This window comes from Neodiprion virginianus, chromosome 2 (genome assembly GCF_021901495.1).
Source record: "Neodiprion virginianus isolate iyNeoVirg1 chromosome 2, iyNeoVirg1.1, whole genome shotgun sequence".
Taxonomy (NCBI): domain Eukaryota; kingdom Metazoa; phylum Arthropoda; class Insecta; order Hymenoptera; family Diprionidae; genus Neodiprion; species Neodiprion virginianus.
The window spans coordinates 40,350,673-40,371,122 of NC_060878.1; the positions used below are offsets into that span (position 1 = coordinate 40,350,673).

The 20,450-nt window shown below is 40.1% G+C and overlaps 3 protein-coding genes across 3 annotated transcripts in view; 1 reads left to right on the forward strand and 2 right to left on the reverse strand.

Moving 5' to 3' along the window:
• LOC124297416 (papilin) overlaps positions 1-10,319 on the forward strand; it is a 71,352-nt gene extending 61,033 nt beyond the window's left edge. Inside the window, exons 24-37 of the mRNA XM_046748417.1 lie at positions 1,185-1,358; positions 2,127-2,297; positions 2,839-3,051; positions 3,161-3,331; positions 3,441-3,848; positions 3,976-4,188; positions 4,354-4,521; positions 5,170-5,409; positions 5,487-5,857; positions 5,971-6,121; positions 6,424-6,957; positions 7,521-7,676; positions 7,751-7,864; positions 7,956-10,319. Coding sequence (XP_046604373.1) covers positions 1,185-1,358; positions 2,127-2,297; positions 2,839-3,051; positions 3,161-3,331; positions 3,441-3,848; positions 3,976-4,188; positions 4,354-4,521; positions 5,170-5,409; positions 5,487-5,857; positions 5,971-6,121; positions 6,424-6,957; positions 7,521-7,676; positions 7,751-7,864; positions 7,956-8,155 — 3,284 coding nt within the window. The 3' untranslated portion in view covers positions 8,156-10,319. The remainder of the gene's footprint in view (positions 1-1,184; positions 1,359-2,126; positions 2,298-2,838; positions 3,052-3,160; positions 3,332-3,440; positions 3,849-3,975; positions 4,189-4,353; positions 4,522-5,169; positions 5,410-5,486; positions 5,858-5,970; positions 6,122-6,423; positions 6,958-7,520; positions 7,677-7,750; positions 7,865-7,955) is intronic.
• Positions 10,320-10,454: 135 nt separating this feature from the next.
• On the reverse strand, positions 10,455-14,437 carry LOC124297828 (potassium/sodium hyperpolarization-activated cyclic nucleotide-gated channel 2-like). The gene is made up of 9 exons (XM_046749149.1): positions 14,430-14,437; positions 13,555-13,776; positions 13,272-13,458; positions 13,064-13,192; positions 12,778-12,973; positions 12,494-12,685; positions 12,133-12,356; positions 11,714-12,039; positions 10,455-11,600 (listed from the first exon to the last, which is right to left on the reverse strand). Exons 1-8 carry the CDS (start codon positions 14,435-14,437, stop codon positions 11,725-11,727), a joined length of 1,473 nt encoding a protein of 490 aa, XP_046605105.1. The 3' UTR covers positions 10,455-11,600; positions 11,714-11,724.
• On the reverse strand, positions 14,345-16,654 carry LOC124297415 (two pore potassium channel protein sup-9). Its single transcript, XM_046748416.1, has 6 exons — positions 16,536-16,654; positions 16,289-16,459; positions 16,064-16,219; positions 15,644-15,987; positions 15,465-15,583; positions 14,345-15,394 (listed from the first exon to the last, which is right to left on the reverse strand). The coding sequence occupies exons 2-6, from the start codon at positions 16,413-16,415 to the stop codon at positions 15,127-15,129; spliced, it is 1,014 nt and encodes a 337-aa protein (XP_046604372.1). The 5' UTR covers positions 16,416-16,459; positions 16,536-16,654; the 3' UTR covers positions 14,345-15,126.
• Between the last annotated feature and the right edge of the window lie 3,796 nt (positions 16,655-20,450).

Below are 20,450 nucleotides of genomic sequence, written 5' to 3' on the forward strand. Positions count from 1 at the left end.
CCTATATCCCCGTAACCGTGCACTCTAGGCCCAAAATGATAATGACCTTTATTGTAGATAATGATATTTCCTATTTTTTTTGTTAAATAACTTTTTTTGCATCACTAACTATTAACAACTTAAACGACTGCCAAAATATAATATAAATTTGAAAAAAATTCCATCAGGTAGTTGCTGTTTGTTTTGCAGTTGAGAAAGCAAATTATTTATTGCCATTTGTCTCCTCGTCAATACTTTTTGCACATATTTGAAGAATTTTCATCATTATTCTATGCATCCCGCGTTTTTATTAACCTTCCACCCGATAGTGCATCATATAAAGCGTTATAACTTCATAAATATTTATTTGAAGACAATAAGTTTGAGGTAAAAGTTGTAGGAAATTTGTGGATTTAAAAGTTAGATTATTAGTATTTCGTTTTTTAAACAATTATTCGGGGAGATATTGATCAAAAAGTAAATAAATGAATTTTGGCAGTCGTATAAGTAACAACTTACAAATAGTTAGTAATACAAAAAAAATTATGAAACAAAAAAAATAGAAAATATCATCATCTACAACAAAGGTCATTATCATTTTTGGCCTAGAGTGCACGGTTACGGAGATATAGGCCGAAACGGTTTTTCCCAAAATGGCGGCACACCGCCCTTAAAATTTGTAAGGATTTTGTGAATTTACATTCAGTACGTCACACTGAACCTATTTATTAAAAAAAAATAACTCCTGTAATTTAGTGTAGGAAAAAATTCCCTATTGCCTGTACTATCAGTTTCAGTCCAGCATTAACAGAAGTCAATTTTTACATGGAAACAATCGGCTTCACGATGTGATTTGATGATAAGCTTCATGGCTAGGTTTCACTTTTTTAAAAACCTTTCAACAAATAATGGCATGTTTCTGGTCTTTTTTCCATTCAATGGTGTAATCCAAATTGTTGCCAACTTGTTAGAGTTGAATTTCTCCTGGGTCTCGATTGAAAAACATACCTTGGTTAAGGAATATTTTGGTCGAGCTAACAAGTGAAGTAAAATTATTAGAATCAAGTTCGATTGAACACAACCCGTAGGTATATATCTTGTGCACCTTCACATCAATAAGTCAGTGGTATGTGGGTGTTGTCACATCGGGTGACAATTCTACCAATAATGAGAAACTCAAACAAAATAAAACTTGAACTTTTCAGTACGAGATGTGTGCAACCTGGAGAAAGAGCCTGGGCCATGTCCCGGCTCTTTGCTACGCTGGTACTACGATGCTAACCATAAATCTTGTAGGCAATTTGTTTACGGCGGTTGTAAAGGCAATGGCAATAAATTCCGAACATACGCTGCATGCGAGCAGCGCTGCCCCCATAGAGGTATAGCCATGAAAAAAAAGATACACGTGTCAAAATTGGTGTTGGCCGCTAATCAAGCATATCGAAACATTGCCAAAGCTACGAGTAACTGTATATGAGCTCAATGGTGCTGGTCTGTCGAAAACACGTGGGCGTAACAAAAATGGAATGTTTCTATTTTCCAGTGTTTTTTCTCCCGTTATTGCATTAGTGAAATATTGTACTTGATTTTAAATTGACTACAAATATCCTTAGTACCATTGTGAAGAATTCACAGAGTCCTATCGAATTAAAAGTACAAGAATGAGAATTTGATAACTGACAAAGCACTGCAGAATACTTTCATGGCTTACATCATACATTGCCTTGCACTTGGCCAGAAATTTAATATTGAACATCTAGTAATCAATAAAAAATAAATTGCTTATGCCAGTGTATGCCATTTTGTCATGTTTGCTTTAGATGTCGTCAGCTCATTAGGCCATTTTTTATGTTTTTCACGTGTACCCGTAATGCCTCCACTAATTCTTCATACGTAAGACAGCACAGAGCCTTACTATACGAATTTCAGTCATGTACGTAATTTTGTGTGTACCATGGCATTGAATCTGCTCTTTCGCTAGTTAAACAAATTAACGCTTTCGACATTGCTCGAACGAGTACATCTCCCTTGGATGTGTTTGATGTAAAAGTATATATAATTGGTGAATGGTAGAATTGAGTAGCTTGAAATCTAATTGTGTGAGATAATACGTCACTAACATTGCATGGTTATTAATATGGTGATAGGTACTTGTTCGCTACCACGGAAAGAGGGTACCTGTACGGAAAAACTCTCTCGATGGTTCTTTGACCAATCAGGGAAACGTTGCATGCCCTTCTATTACACTGGCTGTGGTGGAAATAAAAATAACTACGAAACTAAAGATGCATGTGATACTGACTGTCCGGTAAAGATTGGTAAGATTTCGATGACATAATCATTCGTATTCGTCATTATTGTTCAATGTTGTGAGACGGCGGAGTGACGTAATTGATCGTACGTAAGCTTGACATCGTATATGATCTCACGGCATCGATTTCGCATTTGTTAAGATTTCACAAGCTTATGGAATTAGAGAATTTTGTCAAAGCATTAGCTCTTCCATGGGTTGAATAAGTAGCGCATATAATTAGCACATTCGTATTATCAACTATTCTGAACAACTTATAAATTTTTTTATTTCTTCTTATTTCACGCACCAAGTCCATGTATGTACCTGAAATGTTTAATTGCCATTGTGCTCTTCATTTTCGTGCTACTTTTCGAATAACATCAAATAGATATTAGGCAGCCCCATGAGGGAGAACTCAGTACCATTTCCCAATTCTTTGAAGCTACTATGTGACGTTCATTACACATTATGTATTATTTGTTTGGTTCTTCCTCGTTCGGTTGCCGACGCGTATTGCACCTTTGAATATTAAGAATACTCTAAGTTGTACTTATTTCACGTAACAGAGCAAGACTCTTGTCTACTGCCTGCAATAATCGGCGAGTGCTTTAATTACACTCAACGGTGGTATTACGACTCGACCGAAAAACACTGCAGACGATTTTACTACGGAGGTTGCGGTGGAAATGGAAATAATTTCGAAACTGAACATGATTGCATACATAGATGCGAATCTTCATCTTTAATGCCCGCACCTACAGTTGATGAATTCCGAAGAGGTGGGTGATAGTAAACGTCGACTTTTACGTCTGAAGGCATCAGTTGTCACCGCACAGTTTGATAAATCCTCAAAGAGTTGAATTGTTACAAACAACATTAATTTTTTAGAATATTGTTTCTTGCCTGAAAACCATGGACCGTGCAGAATGGAGTCGGTTAGATGGTACTATGACAGTAGGTCTGGTATTTGCCAACAATTCTACTACGGTGGATGTCAAAGTAATGGCAACAACTTTGGAACAGTTGAAGAATGTGAAAATCGATGTGGAAATGTGCAAGGTAAATCAATTTTTACTTTCTATTATCGGTAGGCAAGTTAGTCAGTCTGCTACAGTCATTGAAGTAATTTGATATGCTTTGTAGTCTAATGGTTGTAAAATATTTTCAGATCCCTGCGATCTACCAGCAATTGTTGGTCCCTGCAGAGGAAGTATTAGGCAGTATTATTACGATCGTCGTACCGACATGTGTCACGAATTTGCATTCGGCGGGTGCCAGGGTAATAAAAATAGGTTCGAGGACAAGAAGTCATGCGAGCAGAGATGCCGGAAGACAACCGATGCCACGACTCTAGTCACGCTACCTACAACACCTCATACCAGAGTTGATCCTGAGAGTTCATCTTGCTTTGCACCACTCGATTTTGGTCCATGCAGAGATAATATTACTGCATTCTATTACGACGCAGAAAGCCAAACTTGCCAAGCATTCCTGTACGGAGGATGCGAAGGGAATGCCAATAGGTTCCAATCATTGGAGCAGTGTGAACGCGTATGTGGAAGCTTCCGAGGACAAGGTTTGAATTAAATTAGGGATACTGGTAAATTCCATATTTTTCACAGTTGATATGATCTATTTCTGTCTAATGTCCCGCTCAAGATGCACACAAGTTATTGTTTATTACCAATATGACTCAATTTCAGATGTCTGCAATCTTCCGTTGGACCCAGGCCCCTGTAACGGATTGTTCCCCAGATTCTTCTATGACTCAAAGACTCGTGAATGCCATTCATTTATTTATGGTGGATGTCTTGGCAATGGTAACAGGTTCACGCTCCAATATGAGTGCGAGTCTGTTTGTGTACATCGTGAAGAACCTCCAGCGCCTGGAAACAGAACCACGTATGATAATACAGGTAATACTTACTACTTCATAAAAAGAACAATGCAAGCTGCTGAAGAAAGAAACGTGGTGTAACTTACTTATGGAGTTATGTAACAGTAAAAGCTCTCCTACTTACTCCTAGATTAACTAATTACAATCCTCGTATAATAATAAAGTGTATATGGTGATGGTATAGCTATCTGCCTTGAGCCTGTAAATAGTGGATATTATGGCGGGTCAGGTTACTACAAGCGTTTCTACTACGACGATGAGCGCCTAGATTGTATAGCATTCATTTATCAAGGTTCAGGAGGAAATCTTAACAGATTCAAGAGCCGTGAATCTTGCCTTAAGACTTGCTCGAGTAAGTGAAAGTTGAAATTCTTCTGAAATCTTGCTTGCTTGGACTTTCCGATATTTATCCGGACACTCGGTACAAATATCTTGTTCGCAGGCTTCAAAGTTACTTTGAAACAGCTTACGCATAGAGGATAATTGAATAATATTTACTGATCTCAACCATAGTTTGGACATTGATTATTGCAGCTTTGGTTAAATGCTGCTGGCTTCATTTTATGACATACAACTATCAGAATTCATATGCGCATAGCTGTGAGGCGAACAGCATCTGTTTTATTCTCGCTTCATATGACGTATAATATTCATTTCAGATCTGACATTGTCTAAGCACCATACCTTAAACTGCATCATTACAGAAACATATAGGTACTGCTACGAAATTCGAGGAGAGACTTTAAGGTTTTTAGCGTCAAAAATCATGTCACTATGCTTCCAGATATTGATTCACGCTTTGACTGCTCCTCATTCATCGTTCATCACATACCTTTATATACATAACGCTTAGTTCTTTCATTTCAGAGCCCAACAAAACTTTGATTTATGTCAATGTCTATGCTTTTCTTTTAATGCGGGTTAAAAACTATTATGAGTTTAGTTGTTCCTTTAATTTATGATGTCACAATGGAATTAAGATTAAACATTTCGTCAACAGAAACAAACGAAGTGGGCCCAGAATTTAAATATCCTGAAGACGCGTGCATAAAAGCACAAAAAGAGTGCAATGAGATTCGTTGCCAGTACGGAATGGTGGCACGCGTTGATGAACAAAATTGCGAACGATGTAGCTGCGTGGATCCGTGTCTCCCAGTAAAATGTCAAGAAGGATCGAAATGTGTAATAACTTCAGTTCTTCGAGGGGAATCAGCCGTGTATCAAGGCACTTGCGAGAGCCGTGAGTTTTACTATAGAAACTGTCAGCTGAATTTTTTCTACGTGCTAGATTTACCTGGAACGGTCTTGCAATTCTAGTCCCAACTGTGACGAAACCAGGAATGTGTCCAGCAGTAGTGAACGGTGCAAGTTGCCAGGAAGAATGTGACTCGGACGCTGAGTGTCCTGAAGATTTAAAGTGTTGTCCGAGCAGTTGTGGTTCGTCTTGTGTGAAGCCAGCTGCTGCGGTGCAGACAGTACCAGTTGAACCGGTACCGACGGAGCCTCTACCGACGCCTCCTCCAGTGCCAACCGTCACTACTACACCAAATTCGCAGTTAGTACCCGCTGTCATTGAACAACCGAAAGAACCCAAACTTCGCGCCGAACAGGGTAGCTACGTTATCATGAAATGTGTTGCCATTGGAAATCCACCCCCGGTTATCTCATGGCGAAGGGGTGTGACATTGGTAAGTAATGGAAATAAAATTTTGGGCCTGGCTGAAACACTGTTCATTCCACAAAGTTAACATCGGTCTAAGACTCTGATGTATTAAATGTATCATACTACATGTGATTGTAGATTGACAACTCAATGGGTAGACACAGTATAAATGATGACGGTTCCCTCCAAATTGTTGGACTCTATTCAGCAGATGCAGGAATTTACACTTGCACAGCCCACAATCGTCTGGCCGCGCCAGTCAGAATACAGTATGAACTAGACATCACTGGTGAGTATAAAAATTCATAACGATCTGAAACCGATTCATTGACAGATTGTCAGTAGTAAGTTTCACTAGTTCTATCAGTACAGTGTCCATGCATCAATGAATTAACCAACGTACTTACTAATTTTATTATAAAGCCCTGCATGTTTGTCACTTTTGAAAGAAGTAACAGGTGTATATGTTCACTCACAAAGGTTTTAGTTGCAGAAATGCCTAATGTCTCTGTTCACTATTCTAACTGTGTGGTTTTCCTATTAACACTCTTGTCTCTAAACACACCGCACGCTCTTTCTTATCCTATGTAGACCCTCGCGCAGACAGGAGTTCCACTATCTTTGGCAAACCAAACTACCGCGTGACAGTGAGCTTGAATTCGCCTGCATACCTAAAATGCTTCGTCATGGGCTGGCCACGACCTATCGTAAACTGGTGGCACGAAGGGGAAATGATTTCGCTGGCTGATGATGTGTACGAATTACAGCGTGATTACGCACTAAAAATACATACAGTATCTCTGGCTAACCTTGGAATTTACACTTGCCAAGCTTATAACGGTGTCGGAAAAGCTGCATCGTGGTCTGTAACTCTACAAGCACCTGGTCCAGTTATCAATGTCAAACCAGAGTACGAAAGATATATCAAATACCTCATTGATCCTTCAAGACTCAGTTCGCCAGTCCGCACTAGAATACCTGATTATCCTCAAAACAGACCGATGCGGACGAAAGCTCCCGTATCTCAGACATACGCTCCTATCTACCCGCCAAGTCAAGCTCCTTACATCCTAACTGTTAATGTAACCAAACCGCCCCCTGCAATTGTGCTTGACAAATACACAGGTGAGGATAACATCATACTAATCTTATATATCATACGGTCCTACTGTCAAATTGAGCCAATGACAAGTTTCGCTTTCTCGACTTGAAATTTCATTTATTCGAAGAACTCATTTTTTCTCAATCGCAATAAATTGATGTCTAACCAAACTGACGGTTGGCCCGAATCAACCATATCGGACTAATCACAAAAAACTATGCACTCCACTAAATCTACTACCTATTCTACAACTGTACTGTGTTTGCTTGATTGGTTCCATTGAAATAATATTGTAGCCAATAACTCTTTTAAGCTCTACTGCATAAGGGTTGTGAAGAAAGTAACAAAAATCTATTTCGACGATATCCCTAATCTTGAAAACATCTTCAAAAATAGAGCTAGAAAGGTCAACGTTTTTTCATTTAGAGTTGTTTCAAAGTTTGTATTGGACCAGAAGTTAATATGGAGATTCGTAAGTATTTTGAAAGCGAATAATTCAAAAGCTAAGCTGAAGAAGTCCAAGCACTAGATCCAGATTCGGTTGTTGGAGGATCGGATTCAATAAATTAATAACATTTGTGAACAGTTCCAGTGAAAGTGAACGTTACGGCAGAGGATGGCCAATTCCCAGTGGGTAGTGACTTCAGCATACTCTGCAACGTTTATGGGTACCCAATTCCAACTGTACAGTGGTACAAAGATGATAGACTCATCCAAACAACCGAAAAAATCAAGATTGTTGGTGGGTATCTTGAGCAAACCAATTGAACTCACAGCGTCTGGAAATGTAATAACGCTGATCTTTCACATTTACAGAAGCGAACAGACTGAGCATTTCGTACGCCCAAAAGAATGATTCTGGAAAATACCGATGCGAAGCCGCTAATCAGTACTCTAGTGATTCGGATTCTGTAGACATTGTGGTATCTGGTAAGCTGGACTGTAAACAATTCTCAGTCATATTGCTAGCAGATTCTTTACTGGATTGAACAAGATCGTAATTCAACATTGTGGTTTTCAGGGATCTACATTCACCCAACTTGTCAGGATAATTTGTTCTTAGCAAATTGTGGTCTGATAGTCAAAGGAAAATTCTGTAATCATAAATGGTACGCCCGATTTTGCTGTCGATCGTGCACAGAAGCTGGCCAAGTACCTCCGAGAGGACCACATCTTAATGAAACTAGTAGAAAGAGAAGATCCATTCTTTCTACCCCCTAAACGAGAAGACGATTATTCAACATTCCAAGGAGTGGGATACAGAGTATTTGTATCACATAATTCACACAGTCAGGCTCATGTAGTATTTTCCAGTAAAAATTCACAAATTGAATCGTTCCAAAGTCAATAGTCGTTCCAAGGACAAAACCAATACTTTTGCATCCTAACTATGATGCAAAACTTCTTGATCACAATGTACATATTTTTAAAGGTGATACATTTCACCATGATTCAGAAGTTCCCATGACATGAAACAGTATGACTGTGAACATAATTTTTTCGCCAAGTTTATATATTGTGAAATAACAAACCATTCCGGTCATTCGTCATTAATGTCATTAAAATGTTTCATCCCGCACCTCAGTTAACAGTGCCGTATCCCCAGAAAAGCATATTCCGCATCCCTAGATAACGGTAATAACTGATTTAGAAGTCACACTTAGTGGAGTATTTCACCGATTGGATGTTGACGGAAAATCGAATGTCGTTCACTGCCAAAGCCTTAGAACGTTTATACATAGATAAATAAAATATAAACTAATTCGAGTTAAAGTAACGTATTTTATTAGAAATCTTGAAACCGAAAATTATGCCATGTATGTTTCCAAGCATGTTTAGTTAAACCAGCCAATTTATTCAATGAAACTATCCGTGTATACACGATCTGACGCTGAATCCTAGTCCGTTGGAGCCACATTGTGTATGTAATATGATCCAACATGGCAAATAGTGTGTTATTGATTTCGAATGATAACTTTGCAAACGTCAGAAGGTATTTGTCACCTGTATAAATGATAGCCACTAGCGTGAGTAGGGAAACATCACATAATCTTCAATTGTTAACGAAAAATGTCAGGGTATCGATTCAAGTCACGGTTTCGAACGAGGCTGACAACAGAAAAGCATGGAACAATTGATTCAACGCTTCAGATCGTTTTTTAAATTTATAAACTAATGCTGGTTCGACATTACGAGGTGCCAACAATTATTCAATATAACTGCTGATATTGAAAATATGTTCCGATACTTGTTGAATGAGTGAAAACCGATAGATACGTTGGATTGTAAAATATAGTTGTATATGACATCACTAGATTTCAAGTGAATATTATGAACTACTCACAAATACTCATTATTACGATATTAGAATAACAAACATACAAACGTAAACTTTCTAACATATTTAAACCTAGGGGTACATATTAAACTCTCTACTTCAGAGGTCCCACGTTTCTTTGGGATTATACATCCGGCTTCTTCTCACTGCCTTAATTGTCAACTTTGGGCATTTTGTTCGGACGAAAGAAATATCCTGCTTGCAGGTACTTCAGGCAGGCAATACAGCTGTCCGATTTTTTCACCCTTCCACAAGTTACAGCGTGCTTTGCCTCTCAAGTAAAGAAATGTTTAATATATAAATGTACAGTTATTTTTTTATACCTTGTGTACCAGGATTACTATTATTAATGCTTCAAGGTTACTCTGGCTTTCAATTGAATCATGTTACATCTATACGAGATACTTGTTCCTGAACTATTAATAGTGAATAGCTTATTACATTTTTTTAATGTTTTTTTTTTCGTATCGCCTGTATACTTATCTTGACTTACTAAAATTTCTATGACGAAGTTATAAAGTGAGTACACAGTAAGATATTATAAAAGGTACCAAATGCATTTATATACTCCATTAATTGTTGTATATTTATATATGTATACACAAATTAAAGACAATTTATTAAATTTCTCTCCACGACACTTTAAGCTCATGATATATGAAGGAATGAGCTAATTACGTCTTGCACCGTTGTAAAGATATTCTCATGTATTACCCATATAAGATGATAACCTTAGGATCGCTTAAGATTTTTCACTTCTTATAATCTAAAATACGGATATAGCATTAGTATATCCATTAAAATAAGCATAATAAATTATCAAGTAAGTATACACAATTTAAAATATATATCTAGCATGGCTATTACTGCATTTTCCGCTAAGGTAAGCAGATTGTCTCTCACTCCTTTATATGGAGCCTTATTGGCCCAATTGGAGCGAAATACAGTGCCTTATAAGGGATAAGCTCAGAGTGTTTGCGTAGAATGAATCGATACCGAACGGCCGATGGATTATTTAGAACATGTAATAAACTTATAATTTAATTCAAAATTAACTGGTGCGGTTACCATATTGCAACGCCATCTATATAATACTGAAATACGACACTATGTCACGAGAAATAATAATTAAATTCTATAAATTTATATGAACGTTTTGCAATTTTAATCATGTTGCTCTTTTGGAAACCGTAGTTTGTTAAAATTTGCTAATTATGTACGCTTCTCCCTATCAAATTGTTTTGCAACATCCAGTTCATGTTTCGTAATTTTAACATCGTAATTTTGTGTTTTTAATCAGCATCCAGTTAGAAAAAAAAAGTTGACACAAACTGCGAAATTACACTGGCACGGAAAGAATGGATTTTTGCGAGTCATTTTCACCAATGCGGACTGCTGTATTGAATCCAGGCTTAGACCATTTGAAAGAGCTTGAAGAACTGTAAAAACCAATTTTTTATTTTTGTTTTATAATTGTTACGGGGTGAAAGATTGTGATCATGACGAGAGTCCATTGATGATCGCATAACATCTAGCCGCGATGACGTTTCGACCTATTTTGGGTTTGTAATCCGTTAAGGATAAGAGGAAATGAGAGAAACTTACATCGAGGAGTCGAATGGTTGAGAGTAAGTATTTTATTTTTTGGAAAAAACATGGCAAGTACAATGAGAAGATGTGGAGGAGGAAAAAGGAAAGAGAGGTGAATTTAGATGTTGGCTGAATAAAAGACAACTTGAGAGTGTGAATATATAGGAGAACGAATGCCTTGGGACTGTCTAGTTGCAGCTTAGGAGTAAAGGGAGCATTCTACTGATGCGGGATGGGAACCGAGGCAGCGAGGTGATGATAAGAAGAGGATGCAGAGAATAAGGTAGCTGTATGAGTGTGAGAAAAGAATATAAGGTCTGAAGGACATGTCAAATTGATTAATAGAATTTTGGGACCGTTTCTTTGCTCTCCTGAAAAAACGTAATGATGAACAGCAAGTGGAAAGAAACGTCAGTATTATGTTGCATAGCATTCGCTAAATAATTCTCATTTCACGATGATTTGGTAAGTACATATATATAATCAATCATATCTGTAATACACATCGTACATACAGTTGGATCCTGCTTCTCCCTTTTTGCATGAATTTTCGTCAAAATTGAAATGAACGAGTTATGCCTGATGTTTATGTAAATATAATCTTCATGTAGCAATCACATATTAAACCCTCACCCCAGTTAACTGTGACGTATCCCCAGAAAAGCATGTTCCGCATCCCTAGATAACAGTATCGACTGACTTAGAAGTCAGACCAAATCCTAGTCCGTTGGAGCCATTCTATATGGGAAGTATCATCCAGCACGACGATTAGTATCTTGCATATGTTACGCTATTTCAAAGTACAAATTACAAATCAATAGTTCTTGTATTTTCAAGAACACAATTCTTACGGTAGATTCGATCACTCCTTTGTATCAGGATACAGACTCTTCGTGTGAAGGTTTCGCATCGTAGCGGATGTTCTGCGATTTGATCGCTGAAGCAAGAACCGCTTGTTCTGCTCCTCCAGGAGTACCGTTTTCTCCATGCGTCCTGTCGCAAGTCGTTCAATCTTTGCGAATAGATCAGAGTGCACTGCGATGCATCGTCGGAAATCTTTCCGTTCGAGGCGAAAGACATTGCAAACTTCGATGGCCACGACGCTCGCTACTCTCCTTTGGTCACGAACCAGCAGTGCAACTTCACCAAAGTGAGCACCGTCCTCGAGATGACAGATCTGAAACGGACGCAATATCATGCTCTTTATGATGGGCCACGCTGAGCTTCGAAAGAATTGGATATACCGTGTTTTCTTTGATCTAATACTGGCCTCTTTTCCTGTTGGCGTTAAAACCGCGACCGTTCCGCTGGCAAGAAAGAACATGCAATCTCCCTGCGTCCCTGCTTTGATGATTACGTCATTTGGTAAGTACAATTCCATTTTCAAGTTCACAACAATTGACTCCAAGACATCACTGGGCAGGTCTCTGAATATCACAACGTTTTGTACGTAGCGACGACTCGAGTGAAGCGCGATTTCCCGACGAAGGTTTTCTGCGAACAGTTAAAATAAACAGCCGTCGTGTTGTCAGAGGCTAACATTCATGGCAAAGGGTAATTCGAATGTTTAAAGTACCCGTTGGTGACTTCATGTTTTGCCTGAAAGTGGTTGATAGCTAGGAACACCGAACCTGATAAAGTTGAAGAAATTTCTTTCTCGCGGTAGAAGCTCTTCACGAATCGATAGTAGTAGTAGGCAAGTAGACGACGTTTCATATACTCCGGTAATTGTTTTTGACGCATGTAAGCGTGAAGTTGATTCATGATCTCTTCATATTTAGTTTCTGAGATGTATCTCTTCGACTTTATACCGAGAACCAAGACTAAAAAAGTATAAAAATTACAAAAAAATAAGAAATGCAAAAGTCAAAGGACAACATTTTCTGCGAGAAATTCAAATCATTCAACAATATACCTATTGCGTAGTCTATGAATATCATGCCGCTCAGCATAAGAAGAGTGCAGATAAAGATGTGGCCTTCCCGTTCGGGGGGGAAAATCCCGTAGCTGCCGGCCGTAAAGTTAGTGACTGTCATGAAGATGCTGTTCCTGTACAACAGGCTTATTGGCGGATTTGTTAAACCTAGTTCAGCCATCCAGCATCCACAGTTCTAGGAGCAGCACGAAATCACGATGTGAATAAATTTCCATTTCGTTTGTTTGGAATGTTAAAAAATCGGATGACCTTCTGTTGCACTTACGTGCAAGTTCTGCTTATTGAAGTTCATCACGAGGGCAGGTAAAACATAGCATAAACAAGCGAACCAGTGCATCAAGTACAGTACGAAGATTACAGTGTTCCAGCCCACTACCCTCCTAATATTCAAGTACTGAAAGAGAAAGGAGAATAGACAGTTTAATGTGAACTTGACTGTTGATCAATTTCTTTAACAAAACTGTCAACTTCACCTGGAATAACCGCTGAGTGTATGTGGTCATACTCAAGAAACGTAAGAGCTTCAGATTTGGGAAAAGGTTAAGCAATGGGATGTAGATGTTTGATTCAGGTCCTGGAATAACTCGCCAAGGCATCGTGAGCCGGTCGTAGGGAAGCGATGAGAAAACGTCAATGAAAAAGAAACCCTTCAGGTAGATGCTGGAACAGTGATCAACGTGCGTCCTCGTTATTCCAGTTAACCTGATCTCTGGAATTTATCAGCAACGATCTGACTGGAACAAGATAAGAACGTACCTCACTATTCTTTTCGGCTCCAAGATTATCTCCGAGGTCTTCTTATCATGTACGCCTGTTACGCAGTTCATCAATATACCCAGCCAAGAAAAAGCGTATATGTACAAATTAAAGTCGTCGGTAGAAATTTTAGAAGAATGAAGCATCTTGAAGCTCGTATTGAATGGAATTGTGAAGAATCCTATCGCAAACACGAGCACCGTCACATTATCCCATACGAACCTAGATGGCGGAGGCAATCAGGGGCGTATTTATCGAGTTCCGTAATTATACGAGGGGTACAATGACCTACCGTACCCGGCTAAAAGGATGAATGATCCAAGAGGGGCTCATCTTCAGATGGCGTCTTTTTTCTTCAGTGAAAACTGCTGAACTTGAAATGTATTCTTTCGTCTGCGGATTCGATACGTCGATGGTACTCCACTGCTTCCATTTGTTTAACCAATGCTTCCAGTGCCAGAAACTGCCCAACGGTATATGGTCGAAATCCTTTGCGCTCAGTGTGCAATAATGCGCGGAATTCATTGTTTAACGAACACTGGAAGTGAGATGAATGCTAGATTGCTTGTTCGTTCAACTCTTGTGAACTGGCACGTTAATCATACGGTTTGTAAACAACAAAAAGTATTTTCACGAAGACGTTACGCAATGATGTTGCCTTCATCTGTAAAATTGACAATTTTCAATGACGGACAGAAGCGACTGTTTCAAATGATGAAACGATAATCGTGACTTGCGGCACACTTCTTGTTCGTCACGTGATCAGGTACAGGTAGATACAGAAAGAGTATTTTCACATGTGATGATAAGTTTTATTCCAAGTATCCTTGTTTCACGTACAGCAAATTAACTTGAAACACCCTAAACATACTCACTTTGTCATTTGTCACTTCGTCTTTGATAGACAGTGAGAGATAAAGGGCACGGTATGTCTGAGGTAAAGTCACTGTTTAGTCACCGCGATATATCCACACAATTCTGATGTCATGTAAAACGCACATTGTAATGTACTGATCATTGTTCTACAGTTGAACGATGATATAGTTTAAAGAATGTTCCATTCTGCTTGTCCCGAAGAGTAATTTATATCAAATTATCATTAACTGCTACTGCCGGTATAAAAAATGTTATTAATTTTTGCTACGAGTACTTCAATGAGTCCACCTTTCAACTCTAGTATCGTCCCTCCTGTCAAACTCGGTTACAGGGGCAGATGAGAATGTTAAAAAAATAAAACCATTTGCTCCTAACGCGATAATTTGCTCTGAACATCTTGCAATCGTCAGTTTTTCTAAATTTGCAGTTTGTATAAATGACGCTGCAAAACTCTTTCCTGAAATAATGCGTCGAGGATGAACGACCCGAGTAATTCTATCCCGGCCAATTGTGCTAATTTCTCACCGTACAAACGTATCTCTTGTCACCTTTAAGTTCCCCCCATTTATTTCCCGGATGTATTTCAACCAAACAACCATCCCGCAAACCAGGAAGCTAGACGTCGATACCAAGGAACTCGCGGCTGTCAACTCGTGAGAAACGCCGTCGAAGACTGCGGCGATGAAACTGTTTCCATCAGACAGACGCCCGCTTGACGCGGAGGCTGGCTGTGATAGACGGCGGTCTGTATCCCTGATAGCCCGACGAGTCGAGCATCTCGGAATTGGTTGTGCCCAAGCAAGTGCAAGAGCAGACACTCACGCAGTCGTCGGTGTCATGGATCATCGGTACGCGGCCTGCCAAGAGCTTGCCGTTCACCGCCACCACCTCACCGTCCAAGGTTAAAACGTGATGCGAGGCTGACTGAAGCTCGTTGTCATCCCTCCTGATGTCCTCGGTGTTCCTGTGCCAATGGTAATGTCTCACGGTCAGAATCAGGTAAGTCGCACCTCAAAGCGGATGGAAATACTCACATTGTCATGAAGCGAAGTACCAGCAAGTTTATGCTCGCAGCAACGACGGCCAGGCCGAACAGAATGAAGACCAAGCTCAAGGCCACGTACCCCGGTTTGTTAGACAACGCTTGGTCATTCTGCAAGTAACGTTTTCATCGTGAGATGACGATAATGTGCCCAGCTCGATGGAGGCTTACCTGAAGCGCGACGTAGTCCCCAAAGCCGATAGTGGTCAGGGTGACGAAGCAGTAGTAAAAACTGTCGAAGTAACTCCAACCCTCGTAGCGCGAGAAGACTGCAGCCCCAGTGGTGATTATGATGCTGGACAACATGCCTGTAGCCAGCATCAGGTTCATCTCTGTAGCGTCAGTCCTCTGGCACTTCAAGTACCGCTTCGCTCTTCTGATCACAACACTTGCGAACTTGTTGAGACGTTCACCGATACTTTGGAACATGACGAGACCCAGGGGGATTCCCACCATTGCATAAGCCATGCAAAAGGCCTTGCCTCCGATCGTCACCGGGGTCGAGTGACCGTAGCCTGGAAAGTATATGAAATATATGAAGTTTGCTTTTTTCCTTGGCTTGTCCTCCCTCCCCAGTTATTTTGTCTTTACCAATCACAGCAAGAACAACGGTCGCGAAGTAAAAAGCGCCTGCAAACTTCCATTGCGGACCAGCCTTGTGAGGCTTGTTCTCGATTATCACAATCTCCACCATTCGGTAGTCTTCAGGCGTGATATTGTACTTCTTCATCATGTTTCTCCTCACCTCTAAAATAGGATCAAAGTTCAAATAGCTAATTGTGATTCTGAGGCAAGAGTCGTAACGGTAGTGCTCACCGGATAAAAATTCCCAACGTCTTCTTTCAGTGTCGGATTCGAGTGCATCGAAAACAGCAGCGCCAATCAGCAAGTAAGTGAAGGTACAGACTACCAGTGACAAAGTCCTAACGTTTTGTCTCTTCATGTTTCCAGATGGATGGAGAAAACATTAATTGTTCCGAGGTAAATCTGAAAGTGTGAGTCGTGCATATTATCAATTCTGAAAAGACGAGCAGTTCCTATTCGAACGAAAACGTTTTCTCACCTTCGGCGTAAGCTTCGGATCTCGTATTCAAATTTCTTGACTAAAAATCCCGAGACCTCATACTGTAGCTGGACCAGAACAGCAGCCACGTTTGGTACACAACCTGCTCAACTGAGTTGGAGAGAAGTGTATTGATCTGAAAAGCTGCGCGGAGGTAAACTCCCCGTTTCCAAAAGGAGTGGAATCGACGAGGACTCAGCCACCAACGAAGAGAGCTAGTGGTAACGGTCGGTAACGATCGGACGAGGCAGAATTCGAGTTGAACAAGCTTCCCTCTCATCGACCAGACGAAGCAAAAAGCAGTCTGCGAAAGCTCCGTAGCTGGCGCTACTTGATGTATCAATTTTTCACAATGAAGAAAATGATTGTAATTATAAGCAACAGACGAGATCGTCACCTCGTATTTAGTAAAGTTATTCATAAAGTCATTAAGTATGAAATTTTTGCAGGTACAAGAGGGGCTCATGTTCAAGTTTAACGAAGTGTCTGTATCGTGAACTTTGCATCTCACTGCACTGAACTGATTATCGCACTTGTACGGGGAAAAACCGCATTCGACGTATTAGATTAGTCATCCCCAGTGACATAATGATCCATCATCTGCCTCTATCAAGCCAAGCTGTTTGTCCTAACCGTATTCTGAGTGAAGATAATCGAGTAGCAAGACAGTGTTCTCTTAACCTCTTTGGAACATGGTTCTATTTGAGGAAATACATCAAGTTGTGCGCCACTTCCTCGACGCGACGAATAGATGTTACATGTACGTTCTTCCCATCTCATGTTCGAAGTTATACAATCGCAGTCCGCAAACTTGTGAGATCCTACGCTTGGCGTATTTTTGCATGAGAAAGTAGAACGAGTCGCGATAAATCCGGCTGATCCTAATCTCGATTCTGTTTCTTACCTCCTTTCACGAGGACGGCATTCGGTTATGTGGGACAATCTCCACATGAGTCGAAACCGGTGCGTGTTTACAGGGTTCCGCGATGTTCTATGAGTAAGTACACTCGCTTCTCGTGGGGAATAATATTTGTTCTCGAACCGTCTGATTTTTGCATTCAAAACCTCTTCTTCCTCTGCAGCTGAGGCTCCTTTCGTTGTGACACGGAAGTCTTGCAAGATGTTTGTCATCGTCGCGAGACCTTGCTGAAGGCTTAAAACTGCGCAACGACGCGAAAGCTTCAGCGAGGACAAGGCTTAGGCTAATCCCTGAATTGTTGTCAGAAATTTTATGCCGGTGGTGGTGTAGAATTGTTAGGAGCTTTATCTCACCCGAATTGAAGCACCAACCTTGCTTGAAGAGGCCAAAAAATGTCTGGCTCCTATTTTCCTTTTCTTTTCAACTTGTAACGGAATCTTTATACTCGTTACAACGAATTTGTATGAATTAGGATTTGTGAATGGCTTACGTGGGCATAGTGAAAATACCCTCCCTTACTGAAGAGCCGGGTTATGTGATACTCCGGGTCTTCTCAGATACGCACTCGTGAATATATACGGAAAAACTAAAGAAAACCAACTCCGACACATTAGAGATTGAGACCGTCCCGCTGACAGTGTACTCCCTCACAAAGAAATGCATTTGCTCATTTTTCGAGCTTCAGCTACAAATCTTTTCGGATCTTAGACACATTGATATTAATATGTATAGACGATTAATTGGCGACAGCATCCATCTTATACAGCAACTATTCCAAGAGCTCCGAATACCACGGCGCAGTTCTTTTCTGAGAGAAACGAGATTTATTTCCTCATTTAGAATACAGTCTGAAAACCCTGAACCCCAGCTTAGTTGACTGGCAATTCCAGGGTTCAAGCACCTTCGATACAAGCTCGCCAATTTGGCGCAGCTTCAGAGGTAAACGTAGCGTCAGCAAAGTCTAATGGTTCGCAGCACGACATTTTGCGCGATAAAAAGAACTGACACGAGAAAACTGTCTTTCAAGTAGTCTTGCAGGTGAGTCGAAAACTTCGTCCTTACGATTGGTCAGTTATTTTCTCTCGCAAACTTCGGCAAAGTGTTTGTCTTGCATTAAAATACTTCTCGTCATTGAGTTTCAGTCACACGGATAACGACGTGACTCTGTATCAGTATTTTCGAAACCGACTTGATATTACAGAAGCACCTATTAAAAAACATCAGGTACGTAGTGGCAGTCAGGATCTATGATTTGTGGTTACAAGAAATAGAGAGCTAAAAAGTTTACAAATGTGTGCATCCATCGAGGCGGAGAATAAACCAGAAGTTTTTCAATCTCTTGGAGCAGAAGCTTCTTTTTTACTTATAAGTAATATCGCGTTGCACTGTCGTTCTTCGATGAAGGGGAAATATTGCTGTGAGTTGAAAAATAAAAACGGCTAGGTGAACTACTGCGCCATTATATGTCGCAGTATTTGAGCAACGGCAAATGTGCAGAAAGGATTAAATAAGGAGACGGTTAAAATTGTTTGAAATTCTGAGATTTGTATTTTAAGCTTTACCCCATTCGTTTCTGCCGAAGAACTTATTATAGATAGACATTTATTTATACATATAAATCTGGCATAATTTAGAGTTCTATTCTTGTCAACTCGGCAGCATTGATCATAAGTGGCTCTATTTAGAATTCATCCGCATTGTCTTACCGAAGCGCGAACCGTAATTCGTTCCTAGAAAATGTGAAACAGCGATGCCAGATTTCGTTATCCCGCCCCTGCGGCCAGTATAAAAGTCCTATTATAAGCTGCACGTTTCCGAGACCTGAATTATTGTTCATTTCAACTATATTCGGAATTCAAAAGGACTCATAACTATTTAAGCAAGGACGGTCTGAAATATTTTTACCCCAAACGTAAGGCGAGGCACGAAACAGCGACGACAAAAAAAAACACGATATTATCAACGCTCTCTCCTTTTCTTCCTTTTTTTAATAATAAAAAAAGTTTGTTCACCCTGCGACCCCTGCGAGCCCTGCGATTTGTTCAACTGCGGAAGTCGCAAACTTGGCACGCCTCACAGTGACATTTTACGAAGTTTGAAGTTGTCCGCAAAAGTTATTAGAAATGTTTTCCCCCACCTGGAAACTCGCTATTGAATTTGTCGCGGCATGGTGAATACTTGAACGGTTGCGAACGTGTCGCAAAGCACGTGAGCTTGCTGCAAGCTCGTGTGAAACAAAGAAACATTAATCAAATCTCTGCAGGAATTGAATGATGATTGTTCAATGAAACTTTAATTCATTCTTACACTCGGCTTTATCTTCCACGTGGTCTCTCGACGAATCTTCTCGCTTATTGTTGGATTATCGTCCGCGCAAACATGTTTGCCGTTACGCTCAAGCGAGCCTCGACAAGGCTCTTGGATTTGCGCAACGATTTATAAACCCGGCTTCTCATTCGCCACGGGAATATCCTAGGCTTTCATCTCGAGTATATTTCCCCTCGCCTTTTCGCCGTTGTTGTATCAGCTGGCGAAATTAGCTCATCCCACGTAAATCTGACTGGCTTTCTTCCCTCGCAAGCACGTGGCCGTGGCAATTAAGCACGAATCGTGATACAATGCCGATCTGACTTTGGCGAGTCTCGTTCAGAAATATAACCCGTATTTCGGTCTACGAAACCTATCTGAATGTCTGTTTTACCTAATAAAGTAATATTGTACCTCTGCTCGCTTCTGATCTCAACAACATTCTTCTCGACTTTGAATTACTAATAATTATCCTATCGATGGAGAATGGATATAATTAGTAATGCCGTTTGGGTAATTTCCGAACACCGTCATCATTTGAAACTGACTATCGATAAACCTCGCATTTGAATCACTTTATGGAAAAATTCAGTCTTTCAGAAATACTTACTGATTATTTTGGGTACATTTTACAACGATACATCGCCAGATATTCGTAATCGTGACCGAATATCTGTACAGATATATCG

Bases quoted from the DNA above. Each gene is read 5' to 3' on its own strand.
- LOC124297828 (XM_046749149.1), bottom strand. The intron at 13,459-13,554 runs GTACGTTCTTAT...TCACTGTTCCAG, and splicing joins GAGCCGAAAAGAATAGTGAG to CATCTACCTGAAGGGTTTCT. The intron at 12,686-12,777 runs GTATATTGTTGA...ATACTTTTTTAG, and splicing joins ATTCATAGACTACGCAATAG to TCTTGGTTCTCGGTATAAAG.
- LOC124297415 (XM_046748416.1), bottom strand. From the start codon at position 16,415: ATGAAGAGACAAAACGTTAGGACTTTGTCACTGGTAGTCTGTACCTTC. The intron at 15,584-15,643 runs GTAAGCCTCCAT...CGTTACTTGCAG, and splicing joins GGGACTACGTCGCGCTTCAG to AATGACCAAGCGTTGTCTAA. The intron at 15,395-15,464 runs GTGAGTATTTCC...CCATTGGCACAG, and splicing joins GTACTTCGCTTCATGACAAT to GAACACCGAGGACATCAGGA.